The 19,063-nt window shown below is 34.7% G+C and overlaps 1 protein-coding gene across 4 annotated transcripts in view; it reads right to left on the reverse strand.

The window, feature by feature from the left end:
- Positions 1–19,063, reverse strand: part of LOC120637671 (choline-phosphate cytidylyltransferase A-like) — a 44,913-nt gene that overhangs the window by 22,077 nt on the left and 3,773 nt on the right. For 2 of the 4 annotated variants that reach the window (XM_039909608.1, XM_039909610.1), the window contains exon 2: positions 2,048–2,270. In XM_039909608.1, the coding sequence (XP_039765542.1) occupies positions 2,048–2,270 (223 nt within the window). Of the gene's footprint in view, positions 1–2,047; positions 2,271–11,557; positions 11,993–19,063 lie in introns of those variants that run through there. The other 2 variants (XM_039909607.1, XM_039909609.1) reach the window with 2 other exon arrangements.

Raw genomic sequence — 19,063 nt, forward strand, 5'->3', positions numbered from 1 at the left:
GCTCAGCTATGCAAATTGTTCTGGCAAAACTTATTTATTACTTTTATTTAATTTAAATCAGACACGTTCGCAAGTTTTTAAAATAAACGATTAACGATTTAATTTACAATAAAATTGATAAATTAAAAAATAAGAATCAATAGTCCAAAAAAAAGAAGAGGTTTAAGTCAATTATATGCGCCATTGGCTCCTGGCTATTGATATAAAGAATCAATATCTCAGTTCTAAGCTCTATTTATACCTGGTCTCCTATAAGAAAGAAAGCACACTGCTGAATAGCATTTTTTCTGAATCAGTCCATCTGGACATTAATAAGGCCGACGTTGACGCCAAAATTATTTATGTTGTAGGGAAATATTTCAATGTTTTGTTTGAGTGTTTAATAAAACTTATTAACTAATTTAGCCAAATTAGATCCTTTAACTATTTTAGAAGCAGAATGTTTGATTAACGAAAGTTTACGCCACTAGTTATGTAACTGAATGGAAATATCGAATAAATAATTCTATAATGACCAAGCCATTTATCTTATCCAGATAATGCATGTACAGGTCTTCTCTAGTCGTAGCAGTAGCAGATTTTACGAACAAAAATCTGAATTTGAAATATGTATGTTATAAATAATATAGGCCGTAAATTATAAACTTTGGAGATTATTATCTAATGTTTTAGATATTCAAAATGTTACGACGATAGTAAACACTGCGATAATAATCGGCCGTGATGATAATTTGCGTAATGTTCATAATAATTGTAGAGATAAAAATATACAAATACTAAGATAAAGTCAAATGATAAAATTTGTAATCAAGTATTACACGATAAAGTAAAAGTATTTTAATAGAGATAATAATATTATTATTCCTATAATCACTGGAGCAATATTACGCGACATCAATAACATAGTATCTATATTATATTTTATTTTAATATTCTTTGTATTTTATTTAAATAATAATCTTTAAGAAACTCTTTGTTGTATTTTCTTTAATTAACATAGTGTGTTATTTAATAAATATAATTGTTATACTTTGAAAATACGAAGACTAAGAGATCAAAATTATTCGGTAGGTAGTTAATTTGATACGAGTAACTTAACTCCAAAGGTTCATTCGGAATGTGTCAAGTACGTTTAATTTGTGATTGATTTGGGCGAGAGATTTAGTCATGCAAATCTGATATAGAATTACGATCACAATATTAAAAAATAAAGGGCTTTCCCACACAGATAATGTTCCAAATTACGCGTATCATATCAATCGGCGAAAGAAGCTTGTGATTTTAAGTGATTTCAAAATTTCTGTTTAATAATAATGAATATTGCAAAAACGTCACAGACATTTGATCTGTCATCAGTCGGTTGGTCCATGACAGGATTTTTAGTAGTACAGGAGTTTGTAATGTGCATTATCGGCAGGAAACGAGAGAGTGTATACCACAGCAATGGTCCAGCTACATAAGACAAAGGGGATTTCCTTGAAAATAAACGAATTTCGTTGGACTCGCAAATGTTTAGGTTTTACTTATGATGAATATATGCCGTTTATATATACATATACATTACATAATAAAAAAGTAGGTAGACGCAAATCATGAAAATATGTTTACTGACTATTAGGTTACACATAGATAAGTGTCACCCATCTCAAGGTCAGCTCTGATCGAGTCAAATCATATTTCAACAATCTGATTGGTGGAAACGATAGACAGTGCATACAGATTTTCTGTAACACATGATAGTAATGTAAAAGTTTACATTATCGACTAGCTGCGACCGGCGGTGTTATCCTCGGTGCGCAAATGTTTTGGATGCTTTGTTACAACGCGAAGAAAAGACGATATTTGCTGTAGAAATAAGAATAGATCTGTAAGCCACTCTTGGTAATTTGATGCTTTTCCAGGATCAAAAGTAGCCTATGTCCTATTGGATAACTCTGTGCCAAAAATTAGGGCGAGTAGGCTTAGGTAGGGCGTTAAGTAAGGTCAATCAAAGTGGGTGGCGTATTTATAATATTTTAGTATGGATAGTTTGGATAAATGAACTCACCTCCTACAATTAGGTAGACATTTGGGAACACAGCCTTTGCTTGCTGTAATTGCCTCGCGTGCCCTTGGTGGAACATGTCGTAGATGCCATCCGAGTAGACCCGCACCCTGCGGTTCGCTGTGCCGGCGATCGCCACGGCTCTGGGTATGCGTCCGTACGAACATCGATCTCTTTCTGCTATCGCCATTGCGTCGTCATTGTAAGGTGCTGGGGTCTGCAGTGACTGGAAATAAAATAAAAACTCCTTCAGCAATCAGCTCATTAACAGCGTGCATGACCGGATTCGATTTCTGAACGTGGCCGATCCCGTAGGCTTTTCCTTTTGTACTTTCTTCGAAACTCTTAGTTTGCTTTTATGCTTAAAATAAACACAACTAAAATAGTCAGTTATCCCTAAATGCATTTTTTATTTTGCCCCATAAAGTTTAATTATTTATTTACTATCAAAACTATAGCGGCTTGTTGCGTTAGAGGGAACTTTTTTTTTTTTTTCTGTCAAGAAAATTGTTCTTAATCGTATAAAATAGTTAACCATTTCATCAGTTCTATGTCTAGAACATTGTATCGCTTTGAAGACGTTTTGTATTATGTATTACACCCCGCTAAGCATCAAAACGCTGCTGAAGGTCAGTTGTGAACTGAGTTCAGCAGCGTACGGTACGTACGGACGTACGGTAAGGTCGTATGGCGTTCGTCAGACAATTTTTTAACATACTTATTCTTTTAATTGGCGGCCGTTCTTCTTGGCACGTGATTTAGCGCAAACTACAGCGCAAACTTCGTTATCAATATTAAGATAAGATAAGATTTCATGAAAAAGTGATGAAAGTTAATTAACAAAAAATTAAAGTTGCATGTAAGAGATTGCTATTTTAGCCATAAGGTCGCCTATTGTTCCTATTTATTTCCTGTGAATTTTAACGCTTTTGGTTTCGTGATGATAAGCTAAAAAAAATCGCTTTTAAACAGAGAAACTCTTCGCAGTGCACGCGAGGAACTCGTCCAAAAAAGTGTTGTTCTGTGCCCATCAACCTGAGGCGTAGGCGTTGAGCCAAAAGTGCCTGTAATTAAACCGGCAAACACGCCCTTCAGACTGAAACTGCTGAAAATGCTGCTTAGCGGCAGAAATAAGCAATAAGGATATCTTGGCGAACGAACGAAAACTAAGGAAACTAAGCATCAACACAGATTACCTACTTGTTACATAAATCTACCAAGTAACTGATTGAGTTTAGTCATACCGGTAACTACATTCATAATATCGAACAGGTAAACGGGGAAAAAAGTCTATTTCCTGTACATATTTTACGTCACGACGTAAACTTAATTGCATGGATTCACAAGTCACCGTGACCTTTGTGGCAACTGTTTCTGTTTTATTCAAGCTCATGTTATCAAGATATCTTTGGCGTTCGTCTTAAAAGTGCTACGGTGTGTCTACAAAATTTACAGCTTAATATTCTACATATTGTCAATAATTATTGCCTGTGTGCGTGACGTATTGTAGTAGTATTGGTAAATGGAGTTGAAGTATTGGTAAAAAATATTGTCAATATTTATATTTTTTACATATTTTAAGTCTCGAAATTTTAAGGGTTTTTAATCAGCAGAAGATCAAAAGCCGAAGTAATTTATGCGAATAGCATGTGCATTGTTCATATAGCTTAAGCTCGTGCGAGCAATTTTAACTTGTATATGTATTGTACCTACTTGCAGGTGGAAACATGCCAGATCGCATTAAATCTCAGAGATCGCTTTCGAGTTAGGTTTATGGGCATAAGCGTGCAAAACAACGGATGGCCCGGCCCCGTAGAGACTTAAGAAACCCAGCAAACAAAAAAAAACTACGAAGGGATGAATAAAAAAAATCGATACAATGCAAGATCGTAGCGACAACGTTGTGACCACGATCTCTAGATTTCTATATTTTCACATCACTTTGAACCGGTTTTTATAGCGTTGTGCGATCAACTTAAGTCCTTATAATGTCAAAAGGGAACGTAGAATCCAATTATCGTATTACAGATCCGAAGAAAAAAATATTTTATTAATCTAATTATACGTCTTGATACTCCCGTTTTTGCCCCTGTTATAACGACAATAAACATGTTTTTTATTTTTTTTCTACATTTAAAATTACAACATGTACATTGTACACACCTGATTTCCTCAAATATGTTAATGCTACTTTAACTTCCATACGTTCCGTCGTACGTCTGGCACCAATTACGGCAATAGTAAAAAAAATTAAAGTCTTACCCCAAAAACATGGGATTTCTGTATATTTTTATGGTATGCCAGGACTAATCTAGGTAGGACGACATCGATCGCGCCAGCTAATATCTATTTGTTATTCGGCACTCAAATAAAGAGCGATTGTCTGGGAACTTTTAGAAGCCAGTTCCGCCCACAGTTCGATTTGCATTCTATACAAGGACCTCTATTATTCAGGGTACTTGAGTCACTCTTCATATTTCGTGATGTCATACTCATTAGTGTGGTATCTTTAAGAGAACAGTTTAGTTAATTTTGGGGCATTCAAAAGTTTTATCAGTACCTAATGTTAATAATTTAACTAACGTGAAAGGATTATATATAGGTATGTATATTAGTATTATGAATAACAAGGGTAGGGCCACGCCCTAGGTTGTCCACAACAAGTGGCATTTATAGGTAGTTAGTCAACTCTAAAGGAAATAGTGATATACATTTATGCGTTTTATAATTTGTATAACGGTTTCCCGCGACTTTGTCAGCTTACAACTTCCGAAAAGTGAAAATAAAATATTTCATCTGCTGTTTTTTTATTATTATAAAACCAAAAACCCCAACCCCCGTTTTTACTTTGTGTTTGACTTTACTTTTTTGTTTCGCTCAGCTTCGTAGAGTGCTGTAGCGCGATGTTAAATACAATATAACCTTACTCCAGAATAAGCCAATCGAACGCATTCAAGATTTTCTAAATTCGGGTAGCATGGGAACATTTTCCCCGCGAGGTAAGCACCAAATGTTTGTCCACTGACAGTTTAATCCACTCCCCGGTAGGGTGGAATTAATACAGCAAATAATACCTATACGTGTAATATCAGACGGAATAAGCTTCTGTTTTACGTGTTGCCGTGCTTTAAAAGTGTTGTCTCCTGCTGTGCCGGGGAAAAGTCCTGTTTTTTTTTTTCTTTTCTTTTATAGTAATAAGTAACGGACCAAATGGAGCACCTTGTGGTAAGTGGAAATCCATCGTCTATAAAAAAAGCAACACTTCGCAGGGCATGCAAGAAACACGTCCTGCAAAGTGCCGCCCTGTTAGACTTGACGTTTCAAAAGTGCTTATAATATGCCTACTTAAAATAAATGAATTATTGTTTTTTTTTTTTAACAACTAGAACCGCGGGTGTTAAGTCTCATATGCCTGTAATTATACTGGCACACACACCCTTCAGACCGGAACACAGCATTGCAACAATACTGCTTAGCGTCAGAAATAAACATGATGGTATTACTTCCCCGGGCGAGCTCTGTCACAAAAAGCTCTACTACTACTCAGTAGAGAAGTTACTGTTTTACTACTACATGTGTTACTAAACATTTTAGCCCGCCAGCTCTGCAGAGTTACTACTCTACAGAGCTGTAGTGTAGTGACAATAACCGGGATTAACGGCTTAACGTGCTCTCCGAGGCATGGTGTTGGACAACGTCAATTTTCTAAATAAGAGTTGAATTTTTTTAGCCTCACCTGGAAACCGAAGCCAGGATATCGGATCTAGTGATCCGAGCATGTTAACCACTAAACCCAGCCAGTTTAAAATATCCACGTAACGGGCTACAAAAATATAATTCTTCTGAAATATTATATTCTGAGAAAAAAAAACAATGAAACCGTCCTCGACCACGCTCATATCTAAAAACCTGGATGTTCCTATAACTACCCAATACGGCCGATTGGCGCAGTGGGCAGCAACCCTGCTCTCTGGGTCCAAGGCCGTGGGTTCGATTCCCACAACTGGAAAATGTTTGTGTGATAAACATAAATGATTTTCAGTGTCTGGGTGTTTATCTATATATTATGTATAAGTATTTATGTATATTATTCATAAATTATTCATCAGTTATCTTAGTACCCATAACACAAGCTACGCTTACTTTTGGACTAGATGGCGATGTGTGTGACACTTGAAGACACTTATCACATTTTACTCGATTTCTTTTATTTTTAACACCAACAAAAAAGTAGCTTTTCAAATACCACGATTTGTAAAACCAGAAAAAGGCGTGATAAAGGTACCTAAAACTATGAAAGCGAAAGTTTATTTGCGGTGCGCCGCGATCGAAGTTGACTTAATAATATCACCGATAAACCTGATTGGTGATACATTCTGAAGTTAAAACATTTTTGAGCATTAAATATCTTATAATCTTTTGAGGAAAGAGAGATTTAGATCAAGCGGTTGGATTTGACAAGTTGAGCCTTAACCAAGATTTCCTCATTGTTCTTGTGGTTAGGATATTCGTCTAGCCCCACTCACTCGATGGTTCGCTTTTGCTAGAATATGTTTATGCACTCATTTTAAAGTAACCAGATTTTAACATAAAATAATCAAAGTTCTCAGTTTTAGCTCCTAATTTCGAGTCGTGCTCTCCAAATAAAAAAAGGCCTGTTGCCCAGCAGTTGGACATAAATAGACCGAGTGTCATAATGATGCTGAACTTTTGAATCACGTATATCTAACACTAAGCTTATCAAATCAAAGTTTAATGAAGTTCGCAAGTGATACAGTGGCCAGTGTCTAGTCATTGAACACAAGTATGTGTCAAGGTTCGGCCGGCGACGGTGATTAGCGTGCGATAATGAAGTGGCGTGATGTGACGTGGTCATTCGCCGTACCGCTGTTATCAGGATCGTTCACTAGCCTCGTGTATGCCCAGCTTCAAAGGGCATGGTCCTAGAATCCTCATGTTGTAATAACTTAAGCTATAAACATTCCTGCTTCTCTCGGCATTCAACCCTCGATATATGGTGTGACCATAACCTTTCTTCTTCTTCTAAATTAGTGTCACTCTGGGAATGTTTCTGTTGGTAGAATAACCTTCTTCATGCTCTTATTCTACGCAATTTAGGGCCAACAATGCCTTCTTCAAGCTTGAAAACATGTTTTTGTCACCCTTTTTTCTCACCTGCGACTGCGATGGCTTTTAACTTTGCGTGCTGCATACAACTAATATCAAGAAGCACCAGTGTGATTCAAAGTCTTGATTGATTTTAAACTTGACCACTAAATCACGCAATTTGAACGCAATCGATTGGCCTTTGCTTTACAATGCACGACCTAAACTTTTATGACTTTAACTATTGCATTGAGTAATTTGCTGTTTTCCTTTAAAGATCCAAATCAGGTTGAATCGACAGTTAAACTGTTCCATTCCGTTTCCCTTTAAAAATCTTAACCTTTCAAAATTATTAATATTCCAACTCTAGACAGTTTGAACTTTATCGATTAATAAATAATTAAACAGAATGACTGGCATCCGTACACCTACTCTAATAATAATTTATTATCTATCTACACTAGAGATATGCTAGAATCGTGACTAATGTTTAAACAACACTATTGCAAAAGCATTTTATCATGCCATTGGCTTAAATAAAGATGACGATAATTATTTAAATAGTGATAATTAATATGTCGAGATGGCGTGAAAGCAAGGCCACACTCATATATAAAATAAATCATCTTTAGATTGGTCGTGAAAATCATTGGAATATGTTGGGCTACACAGAGACGACAATTGTAACTTTTTTTTCTTTCCATATGGCTTTACACAGATTAACCAATGTCAGGTGTACAGATAATAAAAGTAAGGGAAACTAAGTATGGAACATCGAACATCGTAAACAAAAAGTTGTTTCTTTTCAGTGTTTTTTCAGTGAGAAATACCATTTGCTTCCAACGTATACGGAACCCTCACTGGGCTGCGCGAGTCAAATGCTTGGAAGGTATTTCTTGATTTTATCAGTGAATGCTCGTAGGTGGACAAGGTTGGTGCAAACTTATAGCATTGTGGTGACTTTCTAAATTCATATTGTAGAGGCTGCATAGCTATGTACTAACTGCAAATCAAATCAATGCTACCCAAGTGTGTGACATTTGCACATGAACTACAAAAGTTAATGAAAGTTTTTGTTGGCGATACCGATTTTTTTACGTACACCTGCGTTTTGCGCGTATCGCGTATTTATTATTAATCATTTATGATAGGACAAAACCTTCATTTTGGCTTGTGAAAAAATAAATTAACGAGTAATCAAATTAAAAATGAAACACAATCCGTTAACAACACTCCAGACTAATTCACCTTTAATACAACAAAATGAAAATCGATTAATTATTTCGGGAACTACGATGCTATAGACAAAGACACGTACACAAACAGGCAAGTCAACCTTGTAACACCCCGACGTTGTTGCGTCAGGGGTTAAAAAGTGATAAGGCAACCATAGTCCCCAGAAATTACATACAATAAAATTCAAATCTGCATATGCCTTTCCCAAACACGTTATGTTTCTAAGATCTTTGCTTGTCTATTTGACTACGCTTATAGTACTAGTCTAATTAACTATAAAATTTTGGACAGCCTGCTGAGTTCTTTTTGAGACACAAATTATTTAACAAATAATAAGATGCAATATAGAAACCGAACCTTTGCACCTAAATTTGGAAATCCAAAATAAATGAAAAAATACAACGAGGAAATAAGGAGGAGAACCAAAGTTATTATCATCTCTTTTACGCCATTGGTTATCTAGAAATGGTCCTGGTCGCTGCGGCAGAAAATTCTAGATTGGAGATCTAGTAACGAACACCGGTAACAGCGATTTAGTGGACGGCTTCAAATTTGCTGGACACAAGACCTTAAAAAAGTGGTTTGAAGCAATGTAATAAAAAAAGGCAGAGAACTGTGTGTTGTGGCGTGCTTTCGGCAAGGTAAATTGTTTATCAATGGAACTTTTAGGCTGTTGATGATCGACTAACGTGCTAATTTTTGTTCAATAATATGATGCTTTTGATATAAGCTCTTATTACATTATACCTATCCATGTATAATTTAAAAATCAGCTTGAAGTAACAAATTTTAGTATCATTATAATCGAATTTGTATGGTATGGTATGGTATATAATAAATGTATGGTATGTCCAATGTATTTCCAAAGTCTTTCATCTATTTACATTACAGTTATTTTATAATATAAACCTGTTTCTAGTCTAAACTACTTCATATCATAATTGTTATAATTAAATTAGACCTTCAGAATGACCTTCAATATAATTAGCAATTATTAGAGTTTTGCCCCGCGATTTTATACGCAAAAATTTAAATAATAAATTTAACCGAAGACTAAACTAGACTGTGTGGTTATATAGCCAATTACCTTTCTCAATATGCGGGAAAATACTGTCAACTACTAATTGGACTGGTAGTTCTTAAAATTTGCGGATTCAAACGAACAAAGTTTTCCACGTTTAAAAATAATAAAAAAAGAAAAAATAATAACATTGGAGTTATCTCGATTCAGCTCAAGATATCCATTATCTATCATTAATTATTAGAAACTAAAGCAAAGAATAAGGTTAGGATAAAACGGTCTAACAAAGTTAACAAACAACCAAGGCTATTGTAATATTGAATGTAAAAAATGGGCAAGGGAAAAGACGTCGCAACAGTACAGTATAAAGTTAGTTACAATTAGATATTTATTTTATGAAACTTATGCCAAAGTTTATCTGATGGAACGTATTTTTTGGTCCATATCAGTTTAGCGGGTCAAGAACCGAATGGAAAATCCGGTTTGATAAGATCCAAAAAATGCGGACAGCATTAATAACTGAATATTAACATTGTATGTACATTTTCGTTTATTAATAAGGAGCATCAGCTTCTTACGAAAACCTAAGTGTTATGAACATTTTTATACTGTTTACATTATTCAATCCAACTCTAAAAGCAGCATTAAATTCAACAGTTAAATTCTATTCGGTAAGATTTTAGTTACATTTTTTAATCTCTCGAAACTATCCAAATCTTTTCGAAACTAGTAACCACAAACGGATGTGGTATGTCAGGATGAAATAAGATCTTTGCATTCAGAGTACTACCACAAAATATTATACCACCCCTATAACTGTCCTTGAAATAGTTTGGTGGTAAAGTTACCAACTACTGTGTGATATCTTTAACGTGACACACCGAAATATTTTAAGGCAGAAGTTATTTCATTTGTTTTTAATGATTTCCGTTAATAATGTTTTATTGCAGCAATTGGTTAAAATAACTTTTGTTATTATTAAATAGTTTGAATTGAAATGAATAAAGCTTTATCTGCTCCTGGTTTGGATCTGAATGCAATTCACGAAGACAACATAATAATTTCGATTCTCTGATGTAATAAATAATTATTTATAATTTACTTCTTTCCGTGAAATGAGTCAGCTGGAACCTAACTGACGTAGGCAGGTATATAATCACATTTAATTAATTCAGGTTTACTTAATGCCACTATGCCAAGATTAACGTAAAAGGAAATTCATTACCACAGTAAACAACACAGTCGTAACTCCTCATGTTTTATCAGGGGGAAAACATAAAATCTAATATTCAAGAGAATTTCAACAAAGGAGTTTTATTTGAACTTTTAATTTGACGTATGTGTTTCCTTTTTTCTATTTCTTAAAGCATATCGATATAGAATTTCACTAATTTTATCGAATATTGATAATATGTATTGACCACTGAATTGAGATTTATTAAAACCAATAAAATGGACGTCAGCCCTTTAAACTTGTGTATTGACTGATTATAAGTTTCATCCTAAAATAAGAAGGAAAAAACTGTAATATAATACTGGAAGTTTAACTTCGACCTCAGATGATTTATTAAAGATCTAAAGACACCTTTGAGACCCTGCAAAATTTTCCAGATTACTTTTAAATTTTTAACAACAAAATTTAGAAAATTATGGAAATGTGTTAAATTTAAACTTTCTTATCAAAAAAAACCAATTGGCAAATCGAAGTATCCTTTGAGTGTATCCTTCAGTAATTGAAATCTCTACGATCATAAATTATTCACTGTAAGTACCTACGTAATATTATTTTCTACAAATGGGTATCGATTTACTTTGGAAAACTGTCTATCAAACAGAACTTTCTATGCCGGTTCACACAATTCAATGTCTGCTTTCACTCATTTGTTTTACGTTTGGAAAAGGATAGGAAGTAGACTTCTGTTTAATGCATGCAAATTACTGCAGAATGTTAATCTGATTTCAGTAACCAAACAATTCAGATTGAGAAATCTTGAATTTCTGTAGATGTTACACAACAAGCAGAGCAATGTCAGCCTCCGATCTATGGACCCCGGCGAAATTACAACGATAACTCAATGTTGTGAATTTAAAAACACGATATTATCTCATAATTTTATCACTTTTATGTTCTAATTTTGTTTAAAACTTACAGATCCACAGGGCTCTGGTTCTGGTTTCACGTATCCATTTTTCCTGTAACCATTTAAACTAGTCTCCAGTTTCCCATTGCACGTTCCATTGTGGTGTCCATTCGTTAAAGTTGTCGTCATGGTTAAAGATGACATCATTAATAGATGTTTCTAAACTATCTTTATTTAAACGGGACACAATATCAGTTTAGTTAACACTTGTATTCACTAATAATGCTCGTTGCATCGTTTGCAAATTTTAAAACTGTCAATTCAGATGCTCACAAAATATTAAGGGTGATCTCAAACAATTTTTTAATTGCAGAAACGGGACCGTATAGCAAAATACCGCTGTGATAATATAATGATATTGAAATGAAGTACACGCGTGCGCGTTTCTCGATGGTTGAGAAGTGACTAACGAATGTTAGCTTAGCAGATTTGAAGCAAGTAGTGAGGAATGTACAGTGTGTCGGGCGTCGGAGGGTGTGAGGAAGAGGGCGAGAGGAGCCCCGAATGGCGCGACGCCGACGTGGAGGCTCGTCTGACACGCGTCGTTCGACAAGCACCGTAGTAAACTCGGTGGGGATTCCGACCACCCTCCGTTAAATTTTTATATTTCGAATTCATTTACAAATACAGTCTATTATCTCTGACGTATCTTTTGTTAGCGGCAATTTTGGACGTGCTTTATCACCCAATCTTCGATATTTAACAGTGGCAGGTTATCACGAGTGGAGTAGCTGGCTTGACATTGAGATTTGAGATTCTGCGCGATAGTATTATTTCATAGCCTGACTAATTGCTCTCTCTAACATGCAGCATATACGTGACTTTAAAAGATGAATTTAACAAACCTTGGTTTTTATGTTTATTTGAAAACATTTTGTGCCGCGAATTCATACGTGCAAATATAAAACAACTAGGTATGCACGATTAAAATCGTTTGTAAGTCTTTTAAAATGCAAAAAAAGAACTGTAATTGAAGTGACAGTATAGATGTACTGTCACTCTACGTCATCATTCATACATAATTTTCATGTGTCTAAGATAAAAGTTCGTCAAAATCAGTTCAGCCGATGTGCCTTACTTTGACAACAAACGAACTTCGCATTTAAGATGATGTAACACAAGGATGTTACTGCCTCGATGTCAATTATTGTCAGCATTAATTAGTAACAGCATAAATTTTAATAATTATAAGAGAAAACCGAGATATCCCACTTTGCTTATTCGTATTACAGAATTTCCATCTAAACTGCAATGCGAAATTACGGGACATGCACAAAATACTTAAGGAATGGAATTCTTTGGAAGAAAGGAATCGGTATTTAGCGGTTCACAAACCTGTCAGAGTCAAGGTTGGCAATTTTAGTGAGCACATGGGGACGCCGCGCCGCGCCGGCTCCTATATTGAGCTCGAGCTTTTAGATTTTATTGACGACATTTTAGCCAGAAACAGTTAAATTCACAGATTATTTACGACCTTTCAAACACTATATTTCTATGCAATTTTTCGCTTTGCAAGGAAGTCGTTAATGGTTTCAGATAAGATTGTTAGTCGCGTTGGTACACTTTTGCCAGTTATTTCATTAGTTCGTTACAGCTTTCACTGTGATTCAATATTCAATTTTACCTATTTAGGTTCTTCGATAAATAATTTTAACCAGGCATAGTTTCTATATTGCTGAGTTCACCTCACCTCGTTAATTCTTTGTGACAACTTTAAAACTTAAGCTACAAGGGTTCCACTTCCAATCACACCCTTAATTAAGAATGAGCCCGCAGGATATTTTAGGCGGTTATTATTTTCGGCGCCCTTCTCATTGTGGGAGGAGACCCGTTCTGCAATGAGCTGGTAATGGATTGATAGGATGATTATTTTTGTAACCTTAATTTAAATTTATTTAGAATTATGCGTTACCACGATTCTTATCGTCAAGGTAATCTTTTTACGTTTAAGATAATATCTACTAGATTTCAATAAGCTTACAATTGATAAAAATATTCTCTAAGATGTCGTTCGTTAATTCCTATAAATCACCTTTGATACGTCAGCAAAATTACTACTATTCGGAAGTCTGGAAGAAAATGAAAAGTTATACATATACAAAACAACATGGATGGCTCTATCTCTGATAGTGTTGATGTAATATTATGCTCTCTTTCAACAATTAATTAACAAAAGGGTGGCAGAGCTGGCTAAATGCCAGAGGCCCCGGCTTAAAGGGGCCTATACTCTAAAGTGCCTTGTGCTTTTGCTGTATTTCGAACACGTTACTTACGTTAATAGACCTGACAAAAATATTTAAACTAATTTGTCATGTAGATATAGTGTTATAATATTCATAATGCTCCTTGTGGAACATTAAGTATTTTTTTATTAAAATAACAATTAAGTTTTATAGAATAATTAGTCAGTTAACAATTTTTTTGACCAAAAATAACAGACTTTGTTAAAAACTGAAAAGCAAGAAATAAATATTTTCTTCAACATTTTTAAAGTCGGTGCCAAGTAAAATGCAGAAAGTTACTATGTATAGATCATAGACCTAATTCTTATTCCTTTTTATATTGTAGCAAGGAAAATTTTACTTGGCACAGAATAAAAAATGTTGTAGAAAATATTAATTTCTAATTTTTTTGTTGTATGACAAAGTCGGTTCTTTTTGGTCAAAAAAATGTTTTTACGCTTTTTAGTAGGTAGATTTGCAATCATATCTAATTTATTATAGCTAATAGTCAACTGCTCATAACCTTTGACAAAATAATCACTTTCCCGAAGCCGAAGCGTTAATTCTTAGGGAGTTCCTAACTCCCGGAACTTCACCATCAGCTCCATTATTGTGACGAGCATAAATTGCTTACCTACTATTATAACCCATAATGGAAGCGCAACCAGTTTAAAACTTATATTTATGTAGTCCCGGTGACCATCAGTGGTCTTCAGCATCAGTTTCGCTTGACCTAATAGTGCTTTTCGATAGCAAATGCTCTAGTTACTTTAAAAAATACTTAAATCGCTGTAGGTATCCCTATAATATTTGAAGAGTTCCCTCAATTTCTCCAAGATCCCTTCAACAGATCCGGACCGGGTGAAAATGGGAGCACATGGAAAACATACCGTCTCAAACAAAAGCGGTTTTCTAATTGGTTTATAAATGACCTAGTTGTGGGGTGCCAAATATAAAAAAAAGATCACAACCGATTTATTGAGGACCTCCTCCTTTTTTGTAAGTCAGAAAGATGAAAAGATGGAAACAGTGATATACGTATTATATGTAGCTAATGCAGTCCTTGAAATCGTGCGATGAAAAAAAACTTGTTTTTTTTTTAATTACTACTTTTATTTTAACAATCGATAACTTCAAATATCATTTCGAAGACCAATTTTTGCGACATTTGTTCGACCTTGAATATCTTGAGTCGCGAACACTAAATTCGTTGAGAGTAGCCTGGACATCAAAACCAGTTAAGCTAAAATATAGATTTTAAGAATTAATTCAAAAAAATATAGTAAACTATGCTGAAATGCTGTCTAATTTATTATTTTTATTAATACAACAAGATTAAAAAAGAAAACCGTCTTCGGAACCGTCAAATTTAATTTATGTCCATAAAAATATAACAAAATTTAAAAAGAAAATAGACTGTAGCAATATTAATATTAGCAAAAATAAACTCGCTGTGCAGTTTAATAGGCTACACAAAATTGCAAATTCATTCAAGGGCAATTGTAAATTATATTATAACAAATTACCAAATGAAATCTTTGAGATGTCTCTCAAGAAGTTCAAAGTTTATATAAAACGTAAGCTTACAGAAAAAATCCCATTATAATATTAAGGAGTACTTAAACGATAAAAAAGCTTGGGTGTGAATTGCTCTAGCTTCATAGCTTAATATAAATTAACTGTGAGATGGTGATAACAAAAAAAAAAATTACCCGGCTAAGTTTGTTGTGGGCTCTTCTTAGACCAGGGCGTGTTCCAAACCCTCGTAGCTTTAGGTTTAAGTTGGCGAACGTAGTTATAACCATCCCCTTACAGTTAGTTAAACATATATGTATGAACGCTTCATAAGTGCCTGTGATAGGCCTACATGAATAAAGAAAATTTGAATTTGACCTTCTAGGTTTAGTAGTAGCAGAGTTTTTTGTGACATAGCTCTTTCGGGGTAGTACTATCACCATGCTTACTTCTGCCGCTAAGCAGCATTGTTGCAATGCTGCGTTTCGGTCAGCCGGTTGCCGTTTTAGTTAAAGACACATGAGGCTTAACATCTACGCCTACATTGATGGCCAAAGGGCGGCATGTTGCAGAACGTGCTCCTTGCAAGTCCTGTGAAGTGTTGCCCTGTTTATAGTCGATGGTTTTCAGGTGGGCCATCTGCTAGGTCCGTCAATTATAACTATAAAAAAAAAGGTTGTCACTTACAGGACTTTAGTTAGAAAGGGTATGGAGTACCTTATCATCCTAAATTACACAAAGCATAGTTAGACTTTTGCCCGCCGAATGGCGCAGTGGGCAGCGACTCTGCTTTTTAAATCAAAGGCCGTCGGTATGATTCCTACAACTGAAAAATGTTTGTGTGGTGAACATGATTCTTAAGAGGGGGACTTAGAGACTCAAGAGAGATATAGGGAATATTTAAAGAATAAGTTGAAGGTTGGAAAAATGGAAAATTTTATAAAATTATCTCATATTTTTATTCATGTGTATATTGGAAGCGATGATAGCCCAGTGGGTAGGAGCTCGACTTCACTTTCCGGGGCCGAGTTGGAATCCCAGCACACACCTCTAAATTTTTTAAGTTAGGTGCATTTTAAGTAATAAAAAATCACTTTTTTCAACGGTGAAGGGAAACAACGAGAGGAAACTGCATGCCTGAGAGTGCTCGATAATGTTCTCAAAGGTGTGTGGCGTCCACCACGCTGGCAAAGTGCGGATAGGTGGATTTTCTCTCTAAAATTTTAATTAATCTATATATGCAAATTTTAATGTCTATATCTTAATAAACACATTGTCATATCAACCCATTATCGGCCCACTACAGGGCACGTGTCTCCTTCCACAATGAGAAGTGGTTAAGGCCGTCCTTAAGATACAGATATTAAAATTTGCAAATAGACTAATTAAAAGTTTACAGAGAAAATACCTCTATATCCTTTGTAGAATACGTGACGTTTGTATAGAAAAACTAACTTATCAGAAATTTATCAGAAAACTCAGACGATGTTGCAGGCAACAGCTAGTAGTAAATAATAACGAACACGTTACTGCTGCAATCTGTATGCACAAAATGCATAATACGAGTGTGTTACATATTCTAAACGTGCCACTATTTGCATATCTTCACATTGCGATGTATGACGACTTTACGTTTAAATAAGGTTTTCATTTGATAAGGACACAATTTATATCCACAATTGACGGCTGTTTGGCGCAGTGGGCAGTGATCCTGCTTTCCAAGGCTGTGTGTTCGATTGCCACAACTGGGAAATATTTGTGTGATGAATATTAATGTTTTCAGTATCTGGATGTTTATCTGTATAAGTATTTCTGTATATTATTTAAAAACTTCCATCAGTTATCTTGGTACGTTTACTTTGAGACTAGATGGCGAATTGTGTATTGTAAAATAAAAACGACCAAATAGCTTTAACTTCGTTTTAATGCGAATATTAAATCATAATTCATCTATTTCATGTAGCTTTAATAAACATTAAGTTTATCCGTTTGTAGTTACACTACCGCCGATTTGGAAAAATAGCTCTTTTTTTAAATTTACTATCACAAAAATTAAAGATTTTTCCATAATTGTCAGGTAATAGGGTAGCCGGCGGTTTTTAAGTTAAGGTTTTGCCTCTATATAATACATGTGTTTTAATACAGTCTCATGTTATAACGATCATGCTATTTGGATTATTGCTATTTGGATTTTTACTGTGCAAACTGAGGATCCACGATATAAATTAATTTTGGGCGGGGTTTAGTTATCTTTACTATACTCGTCAGATTTAATTAATAAAAAAAAAAACTCCTAAACTCTACTCTAATTTGAAAAATATGAGATCTGTGATCTCTCTCAAAGCAGAATTTCTGAAAAAGAAAATAGAGGTTCACGTAAATATAGTAGGAAAATTCAACACGATTTCTCTGACTAGCATGGGTCGCTTAGAAATCGGCAAAGGGACAACAAAAATAATATTATTTTAATAAATAGGTGCGTTTGCTTCAAAGGTACGGAACCTTGGTGCGCGTGTTGAACTTGGTCGGTTTTTTACACGACTGTCCAAAAGGCAGTGTATGGTTTTTAGTGTTTATTTATGTAGGTATGTATGTTAGTTTCGTATTCCACCATAACACCGTAAGCCGGCTTGAATAAATCTGTGCGACCAGTTTTTTTTTTTATTAATTATTCTCCGCGGGTAACACCGTTAGGCGAAGCTAGTATAAATCTAATTTCGAGGAAGCTTGCTATGTAATTTACAGCTATAGTTAGCTAGTGAAGCGCTCGACTTATGACTCAGTTATTCAGTTAATTCAGAGGTAAAAAGTAGCTTATGTGTTGATCCAGCGTGACATAATGTATCTCCATTGCAGACAGCCATAATGGTTCATTGGCGTGAAGAAGTAACAAACATACTTACTTACGTTAAAACTTTTGCCTTTATAATGTACGTGGGATATTTAGAATCCTCTCAATAGCATTTTTAGTATCACTGGCTATATTTTTGAAGTTATACTTCTTTCTTATAAAATGGTGAGAGTAAACTTTTACGATGCGCGCGCACACCGTCACAAAAAACCGACTCTATGAAGTTATCTATAATCAACATTTTAGTTTTTCTAAAAAAGGTTTGACAGAAATTCCATTAATTCAAACAATACCTTTTTTCTATTGTAAGTGTCGTTTTTTCTACAAACGTAAAGTAAGGCGAAAGATAGATTTTTTGAAAAGTTTTTTATCTTGTTACGCCAAACTTCTTACCCGTGTACACACACGTCTTTTTTTTTTAATTCAACATTGCATGTCCATTTTTAAAATTCAAAGTTCGTACGGCTCGACATTCGATTATTTTAATATGTTTAATTACGTACTCGTATTAATAAGTCATGCTTATATGTAATAATATATGATGATCATTTGTAATTCATCTCGGGTTCTCCGATATCGTGACGCCTATGATCTCATCGCGCACTGCTCCGACGAGCGATGTCTCACGTGATCTTTATATTTTATTCACGATACATTTATCTTAAAACTACCTGTGCATTGCGATTGCATTCGTATTATTGTTATTATTGTTTGCTATTCCACTACAAGTTAAACCTTAACCGCAATCTCACCTGTACGGCTAGTACAGGCAGGTGAAAAAAATTATATCTAAATAAAAAAAATATATAAATGATATTCTAAACGTTTTGAATTTTAAAAGTTATGTTTAATCATCCTAAAATGGACAGGATCAAAGGGTCCTAAAATTAAGCCCTGTGAGACACCCATTGATGTAGTTAACCGATA

Source organism: Pararge aegeria, chromosome 4, assembly GCF_905163445.1.
Source record: "Pararge aegeria chromosome 4, ilParAegt1.1, whole genome shotgun sequence".
NCBI classification, from domain to species: Eukaryota; Metazoa; Arthropoda; class Insecta; order Lepidoptera; family Nymphalidae; genus Pararge; species Pararge aegeria.